The sequence below is a fragment of the Fragaria vesca genome, linkage group LG2 (assembly GCF_000184155.1).
Source record: "Fragaria vesca subsp. vesca linkage group LG2, FraVesHawaii_1.0, whole genome shotgun sequence".
NCBI classification, from domain to species: Eukaryota; Viridiplantae; Streptophyta; class Magnoliopsida; order Rosales; family Rosaceae; genus Fragaria; species Fragaria vesca.
Genome location: NC_020492.1, coordinates 2,402,745 through 2,420,825, shown reverse-complemented (window position 1 = coordinate 2,420,825; position 18,081 = coordinate 2,402,745). Strand labels below are relative to the sequence as shown.

At 40.9% G+C, this 18,081-nt stretch overlaps 2 protein-coding genes across 2 annotated transcripts; one reads left to right on the top strand and one right to left on the bottom strand.

Moving 5' to 3' along the window:
- Nucleotides 1–2,618: 2,618 nt before the first annotated feature.
- LOC101292967 lies at nucleotides 2,619–3,392 on the top strand. The gene has a single exon (XM_004292030.1). The coding sequence runs from the start codon at nucleotides 2,619–2,621 to the stop codon at nucleotides 3,390–3,392; it is 774 nt and encodes a 257-aa protein (XP_004292078.1).
- Nucleotides 3,393–13,293: 9,901 nt separating this feature from the next.
- LOC101292375 lies at nucleotides 13,294–15,940 on the bottom strand. The gene is made up of 4 exons (XM_004292029.1): nucleotides 15,866–15,940; nucleotides 15,689–15,760; nucleotides 13,762–13,887; nucleotides 13,294–13,440 (listed from the first exon to the last, which is right to left on the bottom strand). The coding sequence occupies exons 1-4, from the start codon at nucleotides 15,938–15,940 to the stop codon at nucleotides 13,294–13,296; spliced, it is 420 nt and encodes a 139-aa protein (XP_004292077.1).
- Nucleotides 15,941–18,081: the final 2,141 nt, after the last annotated feature.

Genomic DNA, 18,081 nt, shown 5'->3' with positions numbered 1-18,081 from the left:
TCGGTGGAGGAGGCCGGTGTGCTCGCCGTCGGGGGAGGTGGGTGTCCAGAAAAGAAATATGGGTGGCCAGAGCATGAACTCAAGGCCATTAGAGTTTTTTATTTTTTTATTTTTTTATTTATTTATTTTTTTTATCCTTACATTTGAATATTGGGGTAGTAAGTGATTATTGGGGTCAGTAAGTTATTATTTGAGGTTTGTAATCTGATTATTAAGGGCCAGTAAGTGATTATTGGGTGTTAGTAAGCAATTATTGGGTGTCAGTAAACAATTATTGGGTGTCAGTAACTGATTATTGGGGGTCAGTAACTAAGTTATTAGGGGGTCAGTAACTGAGTTACCGGTGACTGGAATCCGGCGACCGGAGAAAATTTAAGTTACTGGGGGTCAATAATTAATTATTGGGGGTCAGTAACCAAGTTATTGGGGGTCAGTAACTGATTATTGGGGGTCAGTAACTGTGGGTGCAAATATTTTCACCATAAGATTTAAATACAAATGAACATCCCTTTATACATGAAAAGTCAAACTTTGAGTAAAATCATCTCGTGATCAATCTGGTCACGGCCAAATCCGGTATGGCCCCAAGAAGTTTTGGGTCCCAACCCGTCCACGAATGGATTGGGCCGTGATCGAATCGCATGGTGAACAAATTAGGTTGTAAGTAAATGGGCCGTGAGGAGAATGAAATGGGTAAGGGACGAATCTGGTTGGGGATGAATAGGCTCGAGCAGCATGTTGATCCAGTCAAGGTGAAGGAGAACGTGGCAACGAAGGAAATTATGGAGCGGCGTTGGATGAACGTGATTTAGTGGAAGTTGGTCACATTGAAGGAAAATCATGCAGACGTGGATCGTGCAGCGATCAAGTCAGGTTGTGGCTGGATAGGGTGTCGGTCAAATCAAGTCGCATGAGAGGGAGATGCGGCAAGTTGAGGACGAAGTGAAATAGAACGGGACAATGGGAAGAAAGTGTAGTGGAGCTTTTCTATGATATCCATAATACGAAGTCGTGGATCCACTCGTGCTCAACATTAAGGGTCAAGGAGTGATGGCTATAAATATGACTGGAAGAGGATCTGAAAAGAGGAAGAAAAAAAGAAAGGTGAGTCGAAGAGCACCATATAAGACATTTTGGAGATTTTAGATTGGGAGAGACATTTTCGCTGGTGAATTTTTGGTCCATTTTCATATCCATAATCAAAAGGAGAAGAATCTTTCATTCCCGCTCCAGTTAAGATTGGTTAGTGAGGAAATCTTCTACCCGAATTTTTCCACACCAACAGTTGGCGCCGTCTGTGGGAAACTAGTTTCCCGAAAACTAAGATGGTGGGAATGGAAGATCATGACAATGATCTACCCAATGGAACTGGATCGGGTAGATCCCAAGACGATCAAAATGGAGAAATGCAAGAGAAGATGAAGAAGATGGAAGAGGAGATTGCTCAACTACGAAAAGAGAAAGAGCTTCGAGAAGCCCGTAAGCAGAAACGTAAGGAAGGAGAACAAGAGTCAGATGATGATATAAGTGATGAAGAACTGGTGGAGACGAACGTGGAGAAATCTGCTCGCAACGATGTGCTCAATTCAGGAGGAAAAAGTTCGGAATCCGCTTAAGGAAGCGATCAGAGGAAGGCCAAGAAAATCAAGGAGGAGAGTTGGAAGTCGCAGATCGAGAAGATGCTGAGGGACGTGAGAAATGCAAGTCCGGGGGAATTAGCTGCCGCAGCTGCTCGAGGGATAAGAAAATCCCCATTCATTGAAGAAATATTAAATGTAGAAAAACCTCGCAAATTCGTGACTCCCACCTTCCAGCAATATGATGGGACTACGGACCCGGTGGACCACCTCCAAAAATTTATGCAGCAGATGACCACTGAAACGAATGACGAGAGATTGTTCTGCAAGTTTTTTCCATCTAGCCTAACTGGTGAAGCAGGAGTGTGGTTCCGTGATTTGAAGCCGGGGTCTATTGCCAACTTCGAACAATTGAGGGAATCATTCGTCTCGCAATACTTCTGCAACAGAAAGCGAAAGAAGGATATGGCGGCATTGTTCATGGTGAAGCAAAAAATAGGAGAGAGGTTGAAGACATTCTATGACCGCTTTTGGGGCAAGCAGATACAGATTGAAGGGTGCACATCAGAATATGCCGCAGTTGCATTCCGTGAAGGGCTCCTCCCTGGCTCGCCGATATACAAAGACTTGGTGAGGAAGCCAGCCAAGGATATGAACGAAATTCAGGCACGAATTGAGGGTGAAATCAGGCTTGAGGAGATCGAGGCAACACAAGCTGCAAGAAACACATCATTCATAGGGTCACGGACGCAAGAAGGATTGATAGGGGGCCGAGCTGAACCTAGTAGACAGTGGAGCCAAAATTGGCGTCCACGGCAACAAGAAGCGAGTAGACAAAGACCATCAGAGAATTAGACCCGATACACAATCTCTCCATCGACAATTCTACGTGCACACAAGCACGAAGGCATATTTACGAAACCACCTCCTCTGATGACAGACCCAACAAGACGAGACCAATCGCGTTATTGTGAGTTTCATGGGGAATATTCGCACACCACCAATCAATGTCGCAGCCTCCGGATGCAAATAGAGGATCACATGAGAAAAGGAAAGCTTACACAGTACATAGTGCAAGGAAATGGTTCGGTCCCAACAGTTAATCCAAACACACCAGCTAACCAAGTTTCCCAGAAGAGCGGGTCCGTACGTGAGATCCTAGCTATTCATGGAAGGCCAATCTCCCCTGGAGAAGATGAAACAAGGTTGCGGTCAGAAATAAGGCGGGAAGAAAAAATAAGGAGGGTATGTGCCATTGAGAAAGAAGTTAATTTGGAAGCACGACCAGGACAGGAGCTAGTCATTAGCTTCTCAAAGCAAGACGCGGTCGGGGTGCAATTTTCACATAGAGATGCGCTGGTAGTCTCAGTCCAAGTTGCCAACTGCCTCATGAGGAGGGTAATGATCGATGAAGGGAGCAGCGCGGAAGTCATGTTCCTTGACGCATTCAGGCAACTCAAACTTGGCGACAACCATATCAAGCCTAGCAGAGCACCACTTACCGGTTTCGAGGGAACCGAGACATGGCCTATGGGAGAAATCACGTTGTTGGTGACTATTGCAGATAAAACGGTGGAGATCGATTTTGTGGTGGTTGATAGGCCATCGTCATATAATGCAATTCTCGGAAGAGATTGGATGCATAAAATGGAAGCAGAAGCGTCATCCAGGTACCAAGTGGTGAAGTTTCCATCCCGTAGTGGGGATAGCATAATTTCTGTCAGAGGAGATCAGTTATTGTCCAAAAAGCTTTATGCGATGGAAATCAGGAAAAAGAGTTCTGCTCCTCGTGAAGAGCAAGAAATGCAAGCATAGCAATTAATGGAGGACCTACCAGACCCAGAAGAGCCCAAGCGAAAACCAAGCGCAACAGAACCTCTTAATGAGGTTAGTCTCGAGGAGAGAGGAGATAAGAAAGTAATGGTAGGAACCCTCCAAAGCGAAGAAGAGAAGAAGTTGTTAGTTGATTTTTTGAAGCATAATCAAGACGTATTTGCGTGGACACATCAAGATATGCCGGGAATAGATCCGAATATTGCTTGCCACAGATTGAATACAGACCCAGATTTTCCCCTATATCAGCAAAAGCAACGAAGGTGTGCCCCAGAAAGAAACAGAATCATCAGCGATGAGATCGACCACCTCCTCGATGCAGGATTCATCAGAGAGGTCTGGTGCCCCACTTGGATATCTAATGTAGTTCTGGTGCCAAAAAAGAATGGGAAATGGCGGGTATGTGTAGACTTCACGAATTTAAATAAAGCGTGCCCGAAAGACTGTTACTCGTTACCCAAGATAGATCAGATGGTGAATGCAACAGTGGGGTACGAGCGACTGACGTTCCTCGACGCATATTCAGGCTACAATCAAATTCCCATGGCAGAGGAAGATCAAGAAAAGACAGCCTTTATTTCAGAACGGGGCTTGTACTGTTACACGGTCATGCCATTCGGGTTAAAAACGCTGGCGCAACCTACCAACGTTTAGTAAACAAAATGTTCAAGGAGCAGCTCGGAAGAACGATGGAAGTCTATATCGATGATATGGTGGTAAAGAGCAAGAGCAGGAGAGACCACATCCATGACTTGGCCCAGACATTCAACATCCTTCGCCGTTACGGAATGAAGCTGAACCCGAAAAAATGCGTCTTCGGAGTCTCCACGGGCGAATTCTTGGGGTTCATAATAAGCCGCAAAGGGATAGAGCCTAATCCGGAAAAGGTCGAGGCGATACTACGCACTGAAGAGCCAAAGAAAAAGAAGGACATACAAGTCTTGACAGGGAGGATCGCGGCCTTGAGTCGATTCATCTCAAGATTAACAGATCGTTGTAAACCCTTTTTCCGAGCCCTCAAAAGCAAGAGCACGAACTTCTGGGAACAAGATCAGCGTGATGCTTTATTAGAGCTGAAGAAGTATTTGGCAAGTCGAGCTTTTTTGGCGATACCGAAAGAAGGAGAGCCATTATATTTGTACCTCGCGGTATCTGATGTTGCTGTAAGTTCTGCCTTGTGTCGAGAGGAATCAGGTACGTAGGAACCGATTTTCTTCACAAGTAAAAGTTTGATAGATACGGAGACAAGGTATTCGCAAGCAGAAAAAATTATTCTGTCACTAGTAACGGCGAAGAGAAAGTTGCGGCAATATTTTGAAGGCCATGAAATTGTGGTACTCACAAGCCAGCCGATACGAGCAATACTGGAAAAGCCCGGACATGTCTGGACGCATGACAAAGTGGGCGATTGAATTGAGTGAATTTGACATTAAGTATAGACCAAGGACCTCACAGAAAGGGCAGGTCCTAGCAGACTTTCTAGTCGAGTGCCATGGATCAGCTGAAGATATGGAAGCAAAATTTGCGCACCCAACATGGGAAATGTTCACGGACGGAGCCTCTAATGTTCACGGATCCGGAGCTAGAATAGTGTTATGCAGTCCAGAAGGAGTCAAAGTAGAAAATTCAGTTCGGCTTGAGTTTGCAGCTTCGAATAATGTAGCCGAGTATGAAGCGTTGGTGATTGGCCTAGAGCTTGCAAGAAACTCGGTATCAAGCGGCTGAAAGTATTTAGCGACTCACAACTTGTGGTTAGACAAGTCAACAAAGAGTACACAGCGAAAGATGAGAGAATGGAGGCGTATCAAAAAGTAGCCCAAAGCAGAATGACAGAGTTCGAGGAAATAAGTCTGAATAAGATTCCACGGGAACAGAATACGGAAGCGGATAAGTTGGCCCTAGCAGCGTCAGGATGGCCAGATGCTCAGACGGTGACAAAAATTGAAGAGATCCTGCAACCAAGTACATCTGAAAAGGGTCAGCCACGGACAGTGATGCAAGTAGAGTCAATACCAAACGACTGGCAAGGATGGATAATGAATTACCTCGAGTACAGAATTCAGCCGGGGAACCCAACTGAAGCAAGGAAATTACGAATGAAGGCCGGGCGGTATATAATGATCGAGGGTGAGTTATTTCGAAGGTCATTCTCGGGACCTCATTTGCGTTGCCTTGGGTCGAATCAGGCACAACTAGTGCTGAAGGAGATACATGAGGGCTCGTGTGGATACCATGCAGGCTAGGGGGCAGGAGTTTAGCACACAAAGTTTTAACCCAAGGGTACTTCTGGCCCTATTTGAGCAGAGAGGCCGAAGCGTACGCCAAACGCTGTCAGAAATGTCAGAATCACGCTCCGGTGAGCCATAACCCTGCCGAAGACCTCAACGCAATTGTGGGTCCTTGGACCTTTGCTCGATGGGGAATGGATATTGTCAGGCCTTTACCTACCGCCTCTAAAGGATACAAGTACGTTCTTCTGGTCACCGACTATTTCACTAAATGGGTTGAAGCTGAAGCTTACCGCACAATTACTGGAAGTGACGTGGTCAAGTTCATATGGCGAAACGTTGTATGCTGATTTGGGATTCCCAAATATATCGTCTGTGACAACGGCACGCAATTCAATAACATGAGGTTCAGGGCCTTTTGTCGAAAATATGCCATCATCCTTCAATTCTCCTCGAGAAGTTATCCGCAAGGAAATGGGCAAGCGGAGAAAACCAATCGCACTATATTTGACGGAATTAAGCGCCGACTCGAACGACGGAAGGGGCGGTGGCATGAAGAGTTGCAACATGTACTTTGGGCTTACCGAACTACACAGAGAAAGCCAACCAATGAAAGCCCATACGCTTTGGCTTACGGCATGGAAGCAGTAATCCCAACTGAGGCCATCCTCCCAACGATCAGGACCATAACAGTTGAACAAGGGGACAACGATGGGCAGATCGGGCATAGCCTAGATTTACTTGAAGAGAAAAGGGAAAGAGCTGCGATCAATCTCGCCAACTACCAGAATGCCACTTCAAGGTATTTCAACAAGAAGGTAAGACACAAGACATTTCGCCAAGGAGACAGAGTACTGAAAAGGGTTGTGGAGAATACCAAAGACAATAAGACGGGAAAGTTCAATCCCATATGGGAAGGCCCTTACGAGATTGTGGAAGTATTTGGCAAGGGGGCATACAAGTTGAAGGAGGTGATGACCGGGAAAACATTGCCGCGCCCGTGGAATGCGATCCACCTACGAAGGCACTATGCTTAGTGAGGCGTAATCAGGAAAGGTTGACATTTGCCAACAAGTAGGTTTTATCTCTTTACATTTCAGTCATTTTTAGCTTGAAATAAACAGCGTGATTGATGTTCTTAGCGAACACCAACTCCGCTTCATGAACTTTGTTGTTTTGTTTGTTGTTTTAACTTTTAGTAGGGGACTATATCGATGCTCATAGCGATCACCGATCATGTCCCTTCGCATTTCATTCAAGTATTGTTGAAGTATTCGCATATGTAATAAAAATCCTTTGAACAAAACATCCCTCTACTTTATTAATCGCAGTCCAAGAGACAGTAAAAGAAATCGCAGTCCAAGAGACAGTAAAAGATATCGCAGTCCAAGAGACAGTAAAAGAAATTGCAGTCCAAGAGACAGTAAAAGAAATCGCAGTCCAAGAGACAGTAAAAGATATCGCAGTCCAAGAGACAGGAAATAATTTCATAGTCCTGATTAAAGCGATTCAGCAACAAACTCTACGCGATTTGAAGTCCAAAATATAGTGATTCAAAGTTCTCAATATCGGTTTATCCCCGTACTGACGAGATTTTGCAACCCGAATCTACATTATTATTAAAAAACCTGTAATACTCGGGCAGCAGTAACTGCAGCTTTGTCATGGTCGGAGTGAGAGGGAATCGGTAAGCAACCTTAATTTCAAATTCAAATATTAGATATCGTCTTATCTGGAAGTATAGTTTTTTGCCGAATTCATATGTAACAATATTTTAAACATTTATTTGTAAGGCAGTCCTGAATCATCTACAGAGTTTGAGATATACCCGGTTTTCATCCCTTAATTCTAAACATGAACAATCAAAGAACGACCGGCACTTATCCTGTTACCGTATCAATTTTAAATATTCACTCATCTATTTTAAACAAGAAGAGGAGAAGTTTTCAAATAATCAACTTATAGATTAAGAGGTCTGTTACAATCACTTGGATTGCAACCAAAATTCCTCGTGGTAGATAGGTAAACCGAAAAGAACTATAAAGAAGATAGAAAAGGTTGAGTCCTCAGAACAAGAAAGCTGAAGTCCATAATTGCTTCCAACTACAAAAGAGAAAATGGGCAACTATTAAACATTACTAAGAACACCCATTTATGCGAAGAATCAAACCACGGCACTGTCAACTTCGTCTTCAGGTTTGTCAGACGGATGCATGCCAAGAATCCAGTCGTATTCTGAGTGGTCTAGTTTCATGTCACGGTCAAACGCATCGGGGTCATCGAAAATCCGATCACCCTCACTCTGTTGGCCTTGAACCCAACCTAGACGATAATATTTGCACGAGCTTTTAAGGATCTCACTTTGGTTTAGATCGAATTCCATTGCCCTATTAGTGACTTCATTCTCCAATTTGTTCTTCAATTCACATATCTCTTTGTCGCAAGTTTCCAACACCTGACACTTGTTTTCGAGAGCCTTGCGCAACTCCTTCAACCATGATGGCATTCTTTTCGGCTTTCCGCTCAGCATCTTTCACTCTTCCCCACATAGAGATCTCGGAGGCATCCGTTCTCATGACAAGTTGTTGCACCATTGAAGATGACTGTTAAAAAAAAAAAAGAAAGAAGAAGAAGAAGAAGAAAGAGAGAAGATTAGAACAACTCAAAATATTGATTAAAGGAAATAAAAAGGGAGATGTTACCGTTTGTAGGGCTAAGGCAATATAAGCTGCCATGTCTTTGACACTGATTCCATTAATCTTTGCTCGATCAGAATCGTTCATGGCCAGAGTTTGTGCACCGCTAAACATGAATCTCTGTTGAAGGCAATAGGATCCCCTTCCAAAACATAAGAACCGTCACCTTTTTGGAAGGCGAGCTGCATAAGGGGCTTTAAGTTTGACGACAACGCCAAAGGGCAAGCTTCAAAATCAGCTCCGCTTATCAAGTTTGACGAGCAATCGTTGGACAATGCGTTTGAGAAGTCACCTAAGTTGGACGAAGGCAAAGGAAACATTGTCGTGTTTTCTTTATTGACGTTGCTAGGCCCATCTCCATTGAAAGCATTCTCACCGCGAGGACTCTCGACAACGGCCACGGTCAGTTTCGTTTTTTTGAACTTCCTACCTTGAGGTGCAGGCGCCTTGATGCGCCGAACGTCCATTCCGCCCTCCTCCTGCTTTTCTAAACTTACTTCGACTTCGAGGCTTGCCGCAAACAAAGTGGGAGTACGATCAGAAAGTAAGAATTGACGCTCTAGCGTAATAACATGTTTGAGCAGCGCGTCTCCTGATAGATTACTGTCGAGAGACTGAAAGCAAGTGGAGTAAATCGCTCCAGTACGAAGCTTGGAAAGATCCTCAAGAACCGCTTTAGAGGCAAATTGAGCAACACACCACTTCCGGCGTAACACGTTTTCCTTTATCCACACAGTGCGAGATTCCTAAAGAAGGCCGTCCACAGAAGTTGAAGCATAAGCTGCAAATAGAAAAGTAAAATCCTAAAAAATTAGAATCAGAATTGCTGTGAGGTGAAGACAAAGTAAAGAGAGAAGCACACCAGTGGAGAAGGCTTTAGGGATATTTGTTGGGATTTCGGGTGCGGCCCATTCACCACGAACCATAATCGGTTCGTTTTTCCATCCAGAGAAATTGTTTCCCCTCTCTCCAAATACCCCCCTAAGTGGCCGTGAACAGAAGTTGAAAAAAGAGTCTGATTCGACAATATGCACCAATCGATGACAGAAAAAGAAATCACCGATTCCAAATGGCACTTCCCATTTTCTACCCATAGCAAGCCAGGCAGCAAGAAGTAGGTAGGAGTTGGGGTTAAGCTGCATTGGGTGTACACCCAGAATGCGCCACAAAATTTGGAACACAGGATGAAGTGGGAATCTAAGGAATCGAAGGTGGTGAGAAGAAAGCACAAGGGCGTCGCTCGGGATGCCCTTGCCGGAGAAGACGTTTGCACCATCAGGGACAGCGCAAATCGTCACTTGGTCAGAGTCAACAATATGCTCCCTAATCCTTTGAATTTGAAACTTTCTAGGCGACCAAATGGGAAGTTCAGTCATAAAATCTACCTCCATGGTGCTGTCTAGCGAAGATTTCCTTGGCATAACGATTAGGGGGGGAGAAGTCTGAGCAAAGGGTGGAAAGAGTGCAACTGGCCCTAAAGGAAATTGAGAATCGTAAAATTAGCGCCATTAATAAAAGCAAGATATGCATGTGTATTAGAGTTCGACTGCCAAGCTTAGGCTTTTTTTTTATTTTTTTTATTTTTTTTTATCCCCTACCAAATTCGTCTCTATTTAGAAGGTTGAAGACCTTTATAAAGCAATAGAAACGTTTAGCTGTGCAATTTTGAAGGATCAAGGTATTAGAAGCAGGGAAAATCTTGTGGGAAAGCGTCAGTAGAAATTCAAAATCACGAAATGGAACAGGTAGGCACAACAAAGCTGAATGTTAAAATACTCGAATATTAAAGTCTATTGCAGCAATACCAGATTCATATGAGTAAAAAACGAAATAGAAGGTAAAAGAATACGTAAAAGAACATGAAAAGGAAAGGAAATCACCTGAAAATTTAGGAGTCCAAAAATTTTGCAGTTCGTTCAGGTAAGTGGGTTTCGGTCGGAGCAGATTAGGCCAAATGACAGGAGATTGGGAGCACGTTAAGAAAACAGAGAAGGATAAGATCTCCAAAAATCATCGTTAAAGCCTTATCAGTTAAAAAACCATGGACATTTTTGCAATGAATTCCGGGAACAAACAGAGAACGATGAAGGGCGGTCGATGCAAACCTTGGAATTAACAAGTAGCAGCAAAAGACCTGAAGAGCATTGCCATGGGGAAGCAAAGAGGAGCAAGGTAATGAGTTGAAGTTCTTATGTCAATAAATAAAATAAAGAGGGGAGAGAAACGATGAAGTGAGAGGAAAATAAAGGAGGGAGGCGTGTAAGAAGAGGGACAGTAGTTGAAAAGGTGTCAGAGTTCCTCTTTGTCCGAGACAAGAGAAATCTGAATTAATTAGGTTACGAGAGAACTTCAAATTAATAAAAAATATAGTCAAACCAAATTGTCAACGCTACAAGAAAAGTAGTCACGGGACTGAAGGATAAAAGAGTTCATGTTGGCAAAGGTTACAGGAATAGGAATTTGAAGAGAAGCTTCAGGAAAACTTAGACCTTAGAGGCAAGAGGGTTAAAATGTATTTTTTTCTTCCTCCACTCGGAACTCCTGGAGAAAGAAAAAAGGGGATTGTGGGTGCAAATATTTTCACCGTAAGATTTAAATACAAATAAACATCCCTTTATACATGAAAAGTCAAACTTTGAGTAAAATCATCTCGTGATCAATCTGGTCGCGGCCAAATCCGGTATGGCCCCAAGAAGTTTTGGGTCCCAACCCGTCCACGAATGGATTGGGCCGTGATCGAATCGCATGGTGAACAAATTAGGTTGTAAGTAAATGGGTCGTGAGGAGAATGAAATGGGTAAGGGACGAATTTGGTTGGGGATGAATAGGCTCGAGCAGCATGTTGATCCAGTCAAGGTGAAGGAGAACGTGGCAACGAAGGAAATTATGGAGCGGCGTTGGAAGAACGTGATTTAGTGGAAGTTGGTCACGTTGAAGGAAAATCATGCAGACGTGGATCGTGCAACGATCAAGTCAGGTTGTGGCCGGATAGGGTGTCGGTCAAATCAAGTCGCATGAGAGGGAGATGCGGCAAGTTGACGACAAAGTGAAATAGAACGAGACAATAGGAAGAAAGGGTAGTGGAGCTTTTCCATGATATCCATAATACGAAGTCGTGGATCCACTCGTGCTCAACATTAAGGGTCAAGGAGTGATGGCTATAAATATGACTGGAAGAGGATCTGAAAAGAGGAAGAAAAAAAGAAAGGTGAGTCGGAGAGCACCATATAATACATTTTGGAGATTTTAGATTGGGAGAGACATTTTCGCTGGTGAATTTTTGGTCCATTTTCATATCCATAATCAAAAGGAGAAGAAGCTTTCATTCCCGCTCCAGTTAAGATTGGTTAGTGAGGAAATCTTCTACCCGAATTTTTCCGCACCAACAGTAACCGAGTTACCGGTGACCGGAATTCGGCAGCCGTTGACCGGAGTCCTGCAACCGGTGACCAGAGTCCGGCGGCCGGTGACCGGAGTCCGATGAGGTTCTGGCCAATTATTCTCTCTCTTTCACTTTCTCTCTATGCATGTTTAAGGGGCGAGGATAAAATAGTCTTAAAATAATATGGTTTGTTAAGACTTTAGCAAAGATTTGTGTATTTGGGCATAAAGATTTGTGCATTTGGACATAAAAAATGTTACCTTATATTGAAATGGACTAATGTAAAAGATTATCATTGGAATGAGAAATGAGGGGTTTGAATTAGTACTAAATGGGTATTTTCCCCAAAATTGTCGCATGATTGACGTTTTGTAAGGCATTAAGTGTATTATATAATGTCATATAGGCGACAAAACTGTTAGTTTGTCATGAATACTTACTTTGTGCGATAAATTGGTTGTCGTCAATGAGCTTATGTGCGACAAATGAAATTTCATCGTATTTGTTAAGTTTTTGCGACTATTTTCGAGTTGTCACAATGAAAATCCTTGTTTTTGTTATTTTCTCTTCTAGTTATGGAATGTGACAAATGAAAGAAGTGAGCTGGTCTTTTTCCCAATACTTAATCAACAATTATTTGAGGTGAGGTATACTTGTATAAAGATTGTTACATCACAATTCACAAACATTAACTAAATTTTAACACCTTTTGTGCCGAGGTTTGAAAGGTTTCAAGCTTAGAATGCGCAATTCATACTTTGAATTAATAGTAAAGAGATACTCTTTGGTGTTTGTATAAGGTTGCTACAGATACACCCTTTTATGGTTTAAACCATATGTCTGTGCTTTCTGCTAGCTCCATCCCTGCTCTTAAGGGCTAGCTGATTTTCCATACATATTAGCTAGCTAAACATATATTTTTGTACAGTATTGAAATTTGGGGACTAATTGGAAGTTGGAACACTGCCTCTTATTAATAAAAGAACTACTTCAAAAATTATAGTACATACTATTATCCAAAAAAAAAAAAACAAACAAAGATAATTAAGATGTCACAGGAGTATGTGATGATACTTTTTTTTCCCAAAGAGTGTACCTGGTAATACTTGGACGATGAAGTTTCTCTCGAAGTCTCGGCAAATATATTAAAGAAATTAAGAAGAAAAATAATTAAGATTGTGTCAAACACAGGGTGAAGCGGATCTAGATAGCTTCCGGCCTAGATCTTTATACTAATGCAGTTATAAATTACATAGAAGCTCTGCATGTAGCTAGCTGTTAGTCATGAAAAAAAGAAAAAAGAAAAACTACAAATGATGATGTCGAAGTTCCTCGATCTCAAAGTTACAAAAAAAAGATCGAGTAAGAGCAAAGATTAAGATAACATTAACATGCAACTAATGCAAGTTAGCAAAATACTTTCAAGTACTGTAAATTTGTAAACTGTAATTGTAATGCTATTGTGCAATAATATCACTCACATTCTTTTTAATCAAAACAAATAAATCAACGTGAATAGAAGGAAATATTGGTTACATGAATGAACTTATTAGTTGCTGGTGTTCGGTGGTTGATGTTTACTTGCCCATTACTTTGTCCTTGATAATCTCAGTAGTATTCTTGGCCATCCCCCATGCGCCTGAGACAGTTCCCTTTGTTTTATCTGTGATTGTTTCTGCTGTTTCTGTTACTTTCTCTGTCGCCTGTTTGGTCGCTTTGCCCATCTAATCTCCCAAAAACACACTCACAAGTTAATTTTCAACAAAATAGTTGCATGTGCATAGCTGCTACTAATGCAAGTGTTCAATACGAGCAATTGTGCAACATAAAGTTATGGGTGTTTTAAGATTCCATGCTGATGCTGCGGAGTACCATATACGAAAGATCGATATCTTCTAAATGATAACTTACAGTAGATTGACTCGATCCTAAATCATATCATCACCTAGCAACAAAGAAGCTTGCTAAAATTTAATTAAAATTTTTCCCTTACCACATCAAAGGGAAAATTAATCCTACCAATATCAAAAGTATGAGTATCTTACGGTTTTGGCAGTGGTTTCTACGGTGTCCCTCATGAATTCACAAGTCTCTCTCACTTCTTTAGCTCCATCTTTAACTGCATCTGCTGCTTCTTTTGTCTTGTCAGCTGCATCATCCTCCTTCTTCGACTATGATAAATTAATTTACCATCAAGAATTCGTTGAGCAAACATTATCTACCAACATAATGTGGAACTTAATTTCTGAAAATGAATCATTTGTTTTGAAATTCCTGGTCTAATTAGGCATTCATAATGTATTTCGCTAACAAGTAAGAAATCGTGCCTGCCAACTGAAAATATTGTCAAAATATTCGAAACTATTCACAATTGCTATAGCATTCAAGATTCAACCATATATGCAAAATATTATCAAGGAATTTAGAGAGCTAACTTGCAATAAGGGTTTTGTGGCCGAAGTGACAAACACTCTAGGACGATCAGATATTCTTTTCAATATAAGAAATTTAGAGAGTTTTGCAGCGAGTTTCAAAGCCATTCTGTATTTGCACAAACAATTGCGAAGGCAGTTAAATCTTTACTTGGTCATGTTCAAGGTTTGGTTATATAATGATTGGAAGAGGAAATAACTACCGCATTTCAAGTAGTGAACAAATGTCGAATATAGAGCACATTTCTCTCTTTTGTGGTAGAATTTTGTCAATATGTAACTGGTGTTTGTGATAAATTAACTGCATCTTTCTTGTCTTATACGTTTTTGTTTCTTAAATTTGATCCGTTCTTATTGAGATTATGTTTGATCACCACTTTTTTGATGATATTGCGATATATATCATGCACATATGATATTGTATGTGTGAAGCAATTTTCTTTTAGAGAAAAAAAATGTGGGAATTATATCAATGACATTGTGGATTACCATGTGGTATTGTAATATAGTGGTCCAAACACGTGTAATACCACATAATAATTTTCTCCAAAATTCTTTGATTTTTTGATACATTGTGTACCTCAATGTGTTTGCTCTTTTCAATCAACACGTACATTGGATCCTTGACCAAAGTTACTGACCTAGATCCACAAAAGCATTAGCCACAAAATTTGCTTCTTTAAAATCTATTGTTCAAATCGAAGTGATGGAATAATTGATATCAGACACTAGAGAGTCTTGCATTACCCAATAACACAATTGATGACCGAAGTATGGTTGTGGTTCTTCTTACAGGCTTATGACTAAGACTAACATTGTTTAGAGAATGTTTTGGCCACACTAGTAAGTTTGGGTATGCAAAATCTCGTTTAATCATTAAGGGCATGCCACCGCGCGAATGCGAAAGTAGTAGTTGTAGTAACGGGGTTGTGAGACCCCGTAAAGTTATGGCTATGTAAAATGAAGTCCTGATAAACTTTAGCAGACGGTTTTTATTTGTGGACGTACTAATGTTGCTAGAGTATTGTATTGTACTCAAAAATTTTGAGTTTGATATTGGGCTTTATGGAGAAGGCTTGAAAAAGCCCAACCCAGTTTGGTTAGAAATTTAATAAAGTTAAATTGAGGAACTTGTCTAGAACTTTTTTTTTTTGGACAATTGGGAATTTCATTAATTCATAAAAATTACAATAGAAAACCTAATAAGTTGGAATAAATAGAAATATGCTTTCAACTTTTTTATACCTGAAAAAGTTCAAAGCCCATTTCCATTTAATCCTAACTTATTGGGTCCATTAAAGTAGAAATTACAAGGCTTGATGAAAAAGCCCAAACACATAGCTAGATCCAATAACAAAACTAAAAAGTTAAGAACCCTAGCTCTAGCACACACATCCTCTCCGGCCGCCGGGAAGGAGTCATTGACAAAGATGACCTAAGTTGTCGTCGCACTCCATCTTGAGCCAAAAAGACGACTCGTCGAGAGACCTGATAGCAAGAATCCGAGCCAAAACCTCCCAAAAACGAAGAACCAAAAAACGTGTGAAGAATCCATCAATCCAATCATGGATCTATCATTACCCATAAACTTATCAACACCACCACTTCTATTCTGCAATCACCACTCAAGGAACAAAGAGGTAAAAGAACCCAAAACATCAAGAACCAAGAACAAGGAAAGAGGTGGTGCATGCACCCGAGTCAAAGCTCTACACACCTTCCACTTGATACACGACGAATCGCGTTTAGGAGTAGAGGTAGCAAATTCGAAGTTGTCGTACTGAAGAAGCATGGACGAGGATAGATTTGAGACCGGAGATCTGGACGGAGAAAGTTGGGAGAGAAGATGGGTGGAAGATTCGATTTTGGAGATAGAAATTGGGCATGGATTCAAGCTAGAAAAGAGAAATAAGAAACAAAAGCAAAGCAAGAAAACTGAGATCAGACTTAGGGACATCACCACAAAGATGAGAAATCACTACAAAGAGTGAAGAATCACCACAAGGGTGAGGAAGAACAAAGTACTCTCAAAACAGCATAGAGAAAAAAGGATAGAGAGTTTTTTTTGGAGAGATGGCAATAATTCTTTAAAACTTGTCTAGAACTTGATCGAACCTTTTTGCATCTGCTCTGTCTCTCCCGTTCTTATCCTCTCTTTGTCTTTGCTGGTCTCTCTGATGGATAGTAACTTGTAACATCCCCAACTAATTATTATCAAGTCGACAAGGCTACTGCTCTCCGATCTAACTTTGAAGCCAATCTTATAAGCTCGTCCAAAAAAAAATAAAAATCTTATAAGCTCGACGGCGACGGAGATGAGTGAACGAGTTACATGCATCGTCAACGAGTTGAGTTATGGAAATCCACAGCGTGGTCTTCATCCTCTTTCTATTGTCCTTGTGAGGTAAAATCCCAAGAACCTGTTGATTTTGGATTTCGGTTTGATGACAGATTGGGTTTTGATGGTTGTTTGATAATTTGATTGTCGGTGACGATGGAGACGAGCTTGGGTTCCAAGGAAAGAAGAATGGAAGGCGATGGAAACTAACTGAGCTAAGAAAGAAGTGGGGGAACTGAAAATTAAGGGTAAGGTTCTATCAGACTGACTCAATTGGATTTGTATAGAAGATTATGATAGTGGCTTGAGTAGTGATTTTGGTTTATTGAAACAGGAAGGAAGAAGTCCAGTATACATGATTACAATACAGAAATGGAAGAATATCCAATCGATGGTTTGATAACTATTTAAGGTAAGATTCTTTCACCAAAAATTGATGAGTTCAATACTCCCAAGTCTTGTTAGTCATGATGATTCGTATATCTGTTCGATGAAAGCAGATTAAAGATGTTCGCTTGCTTGGTCCAACAACGCAGCAAGAAGAATAATTTACAAATAAGGAATACATAAGGTAAGACGGACCACTTTGGATAATTATTGTTTGGATTTAAGTATATGTGGCATGAGTATACTTTGGTAAAATTATATAGAATTAAATTCAGTTTACCCCATGAAGTTTGGGAGTAACTTCATGTTAATCCCTATACTTTCAATTTCATCAGTTTACCTCTCAAACTTTTGAATTTTCCTCGAGCGTGACCAAATGTCCTATATTCTGTCCAAATCGGACGTTAACTACTGATAATTTTAACCATAACTGTGAGGCTAGTATCTAGAATTTGGGCAAATCGGACCTTATATGTCCAAATCGAACCTTAACTGTTGATAACTAAAGGTCAATTCAAACGGAATATGAGAATTTGGGCACGGTAGACAGAAATTGAAGAGTTCAAGGGGTAAACTGATGAAAATAAAAGTGTAGGGACTAACATGAAGTCACCCCCAAACCACAAGGGGGTAAACTGAATTTAATTCAATTATATATTACTAGGCTACTGTAAGTATTGATCAATTGGTATTGGTATGATTATTATCAAGTGGGAATACGTTGCATTGACAAGAAGAAACTACCTTAGTTTGAAAGGTGTAATTGATATCCTATTTTAAAAGAGACAAGGTCTGTTTGAAGTAAAGAGATGCAATACTAGGTTTTCCATGTATTGGAAGCAAGTGAATTATATATGGGTGTTGAGACCAGCCTTATATATATATGGCTTATATTCAGATTAATAAGTCTTTATTGTGAATTGGTGATCACATTATGAGGTATCAAATTGGGGTAAGTTCTAATTTGAGTTGAGTTACAGATTTGGTTATTTTCTGAACCTTGAATGGTTAAGACACTACCAGAAGAAAGACTTTAGCCGACGAAAAAAAAAAACAGGCCGACGAAACAATTTTTCGTCGGCTAAAGTATACTTTAGCCGACGAAATTTTCCTTCGTCGGCTAAATTATATTTTCGTCGGCTAAAGTTCTTTATATTCGCAGATCTGGACAGCAGCTCATCTGAGAAAAGAAAACGGGAGAAGAAAAA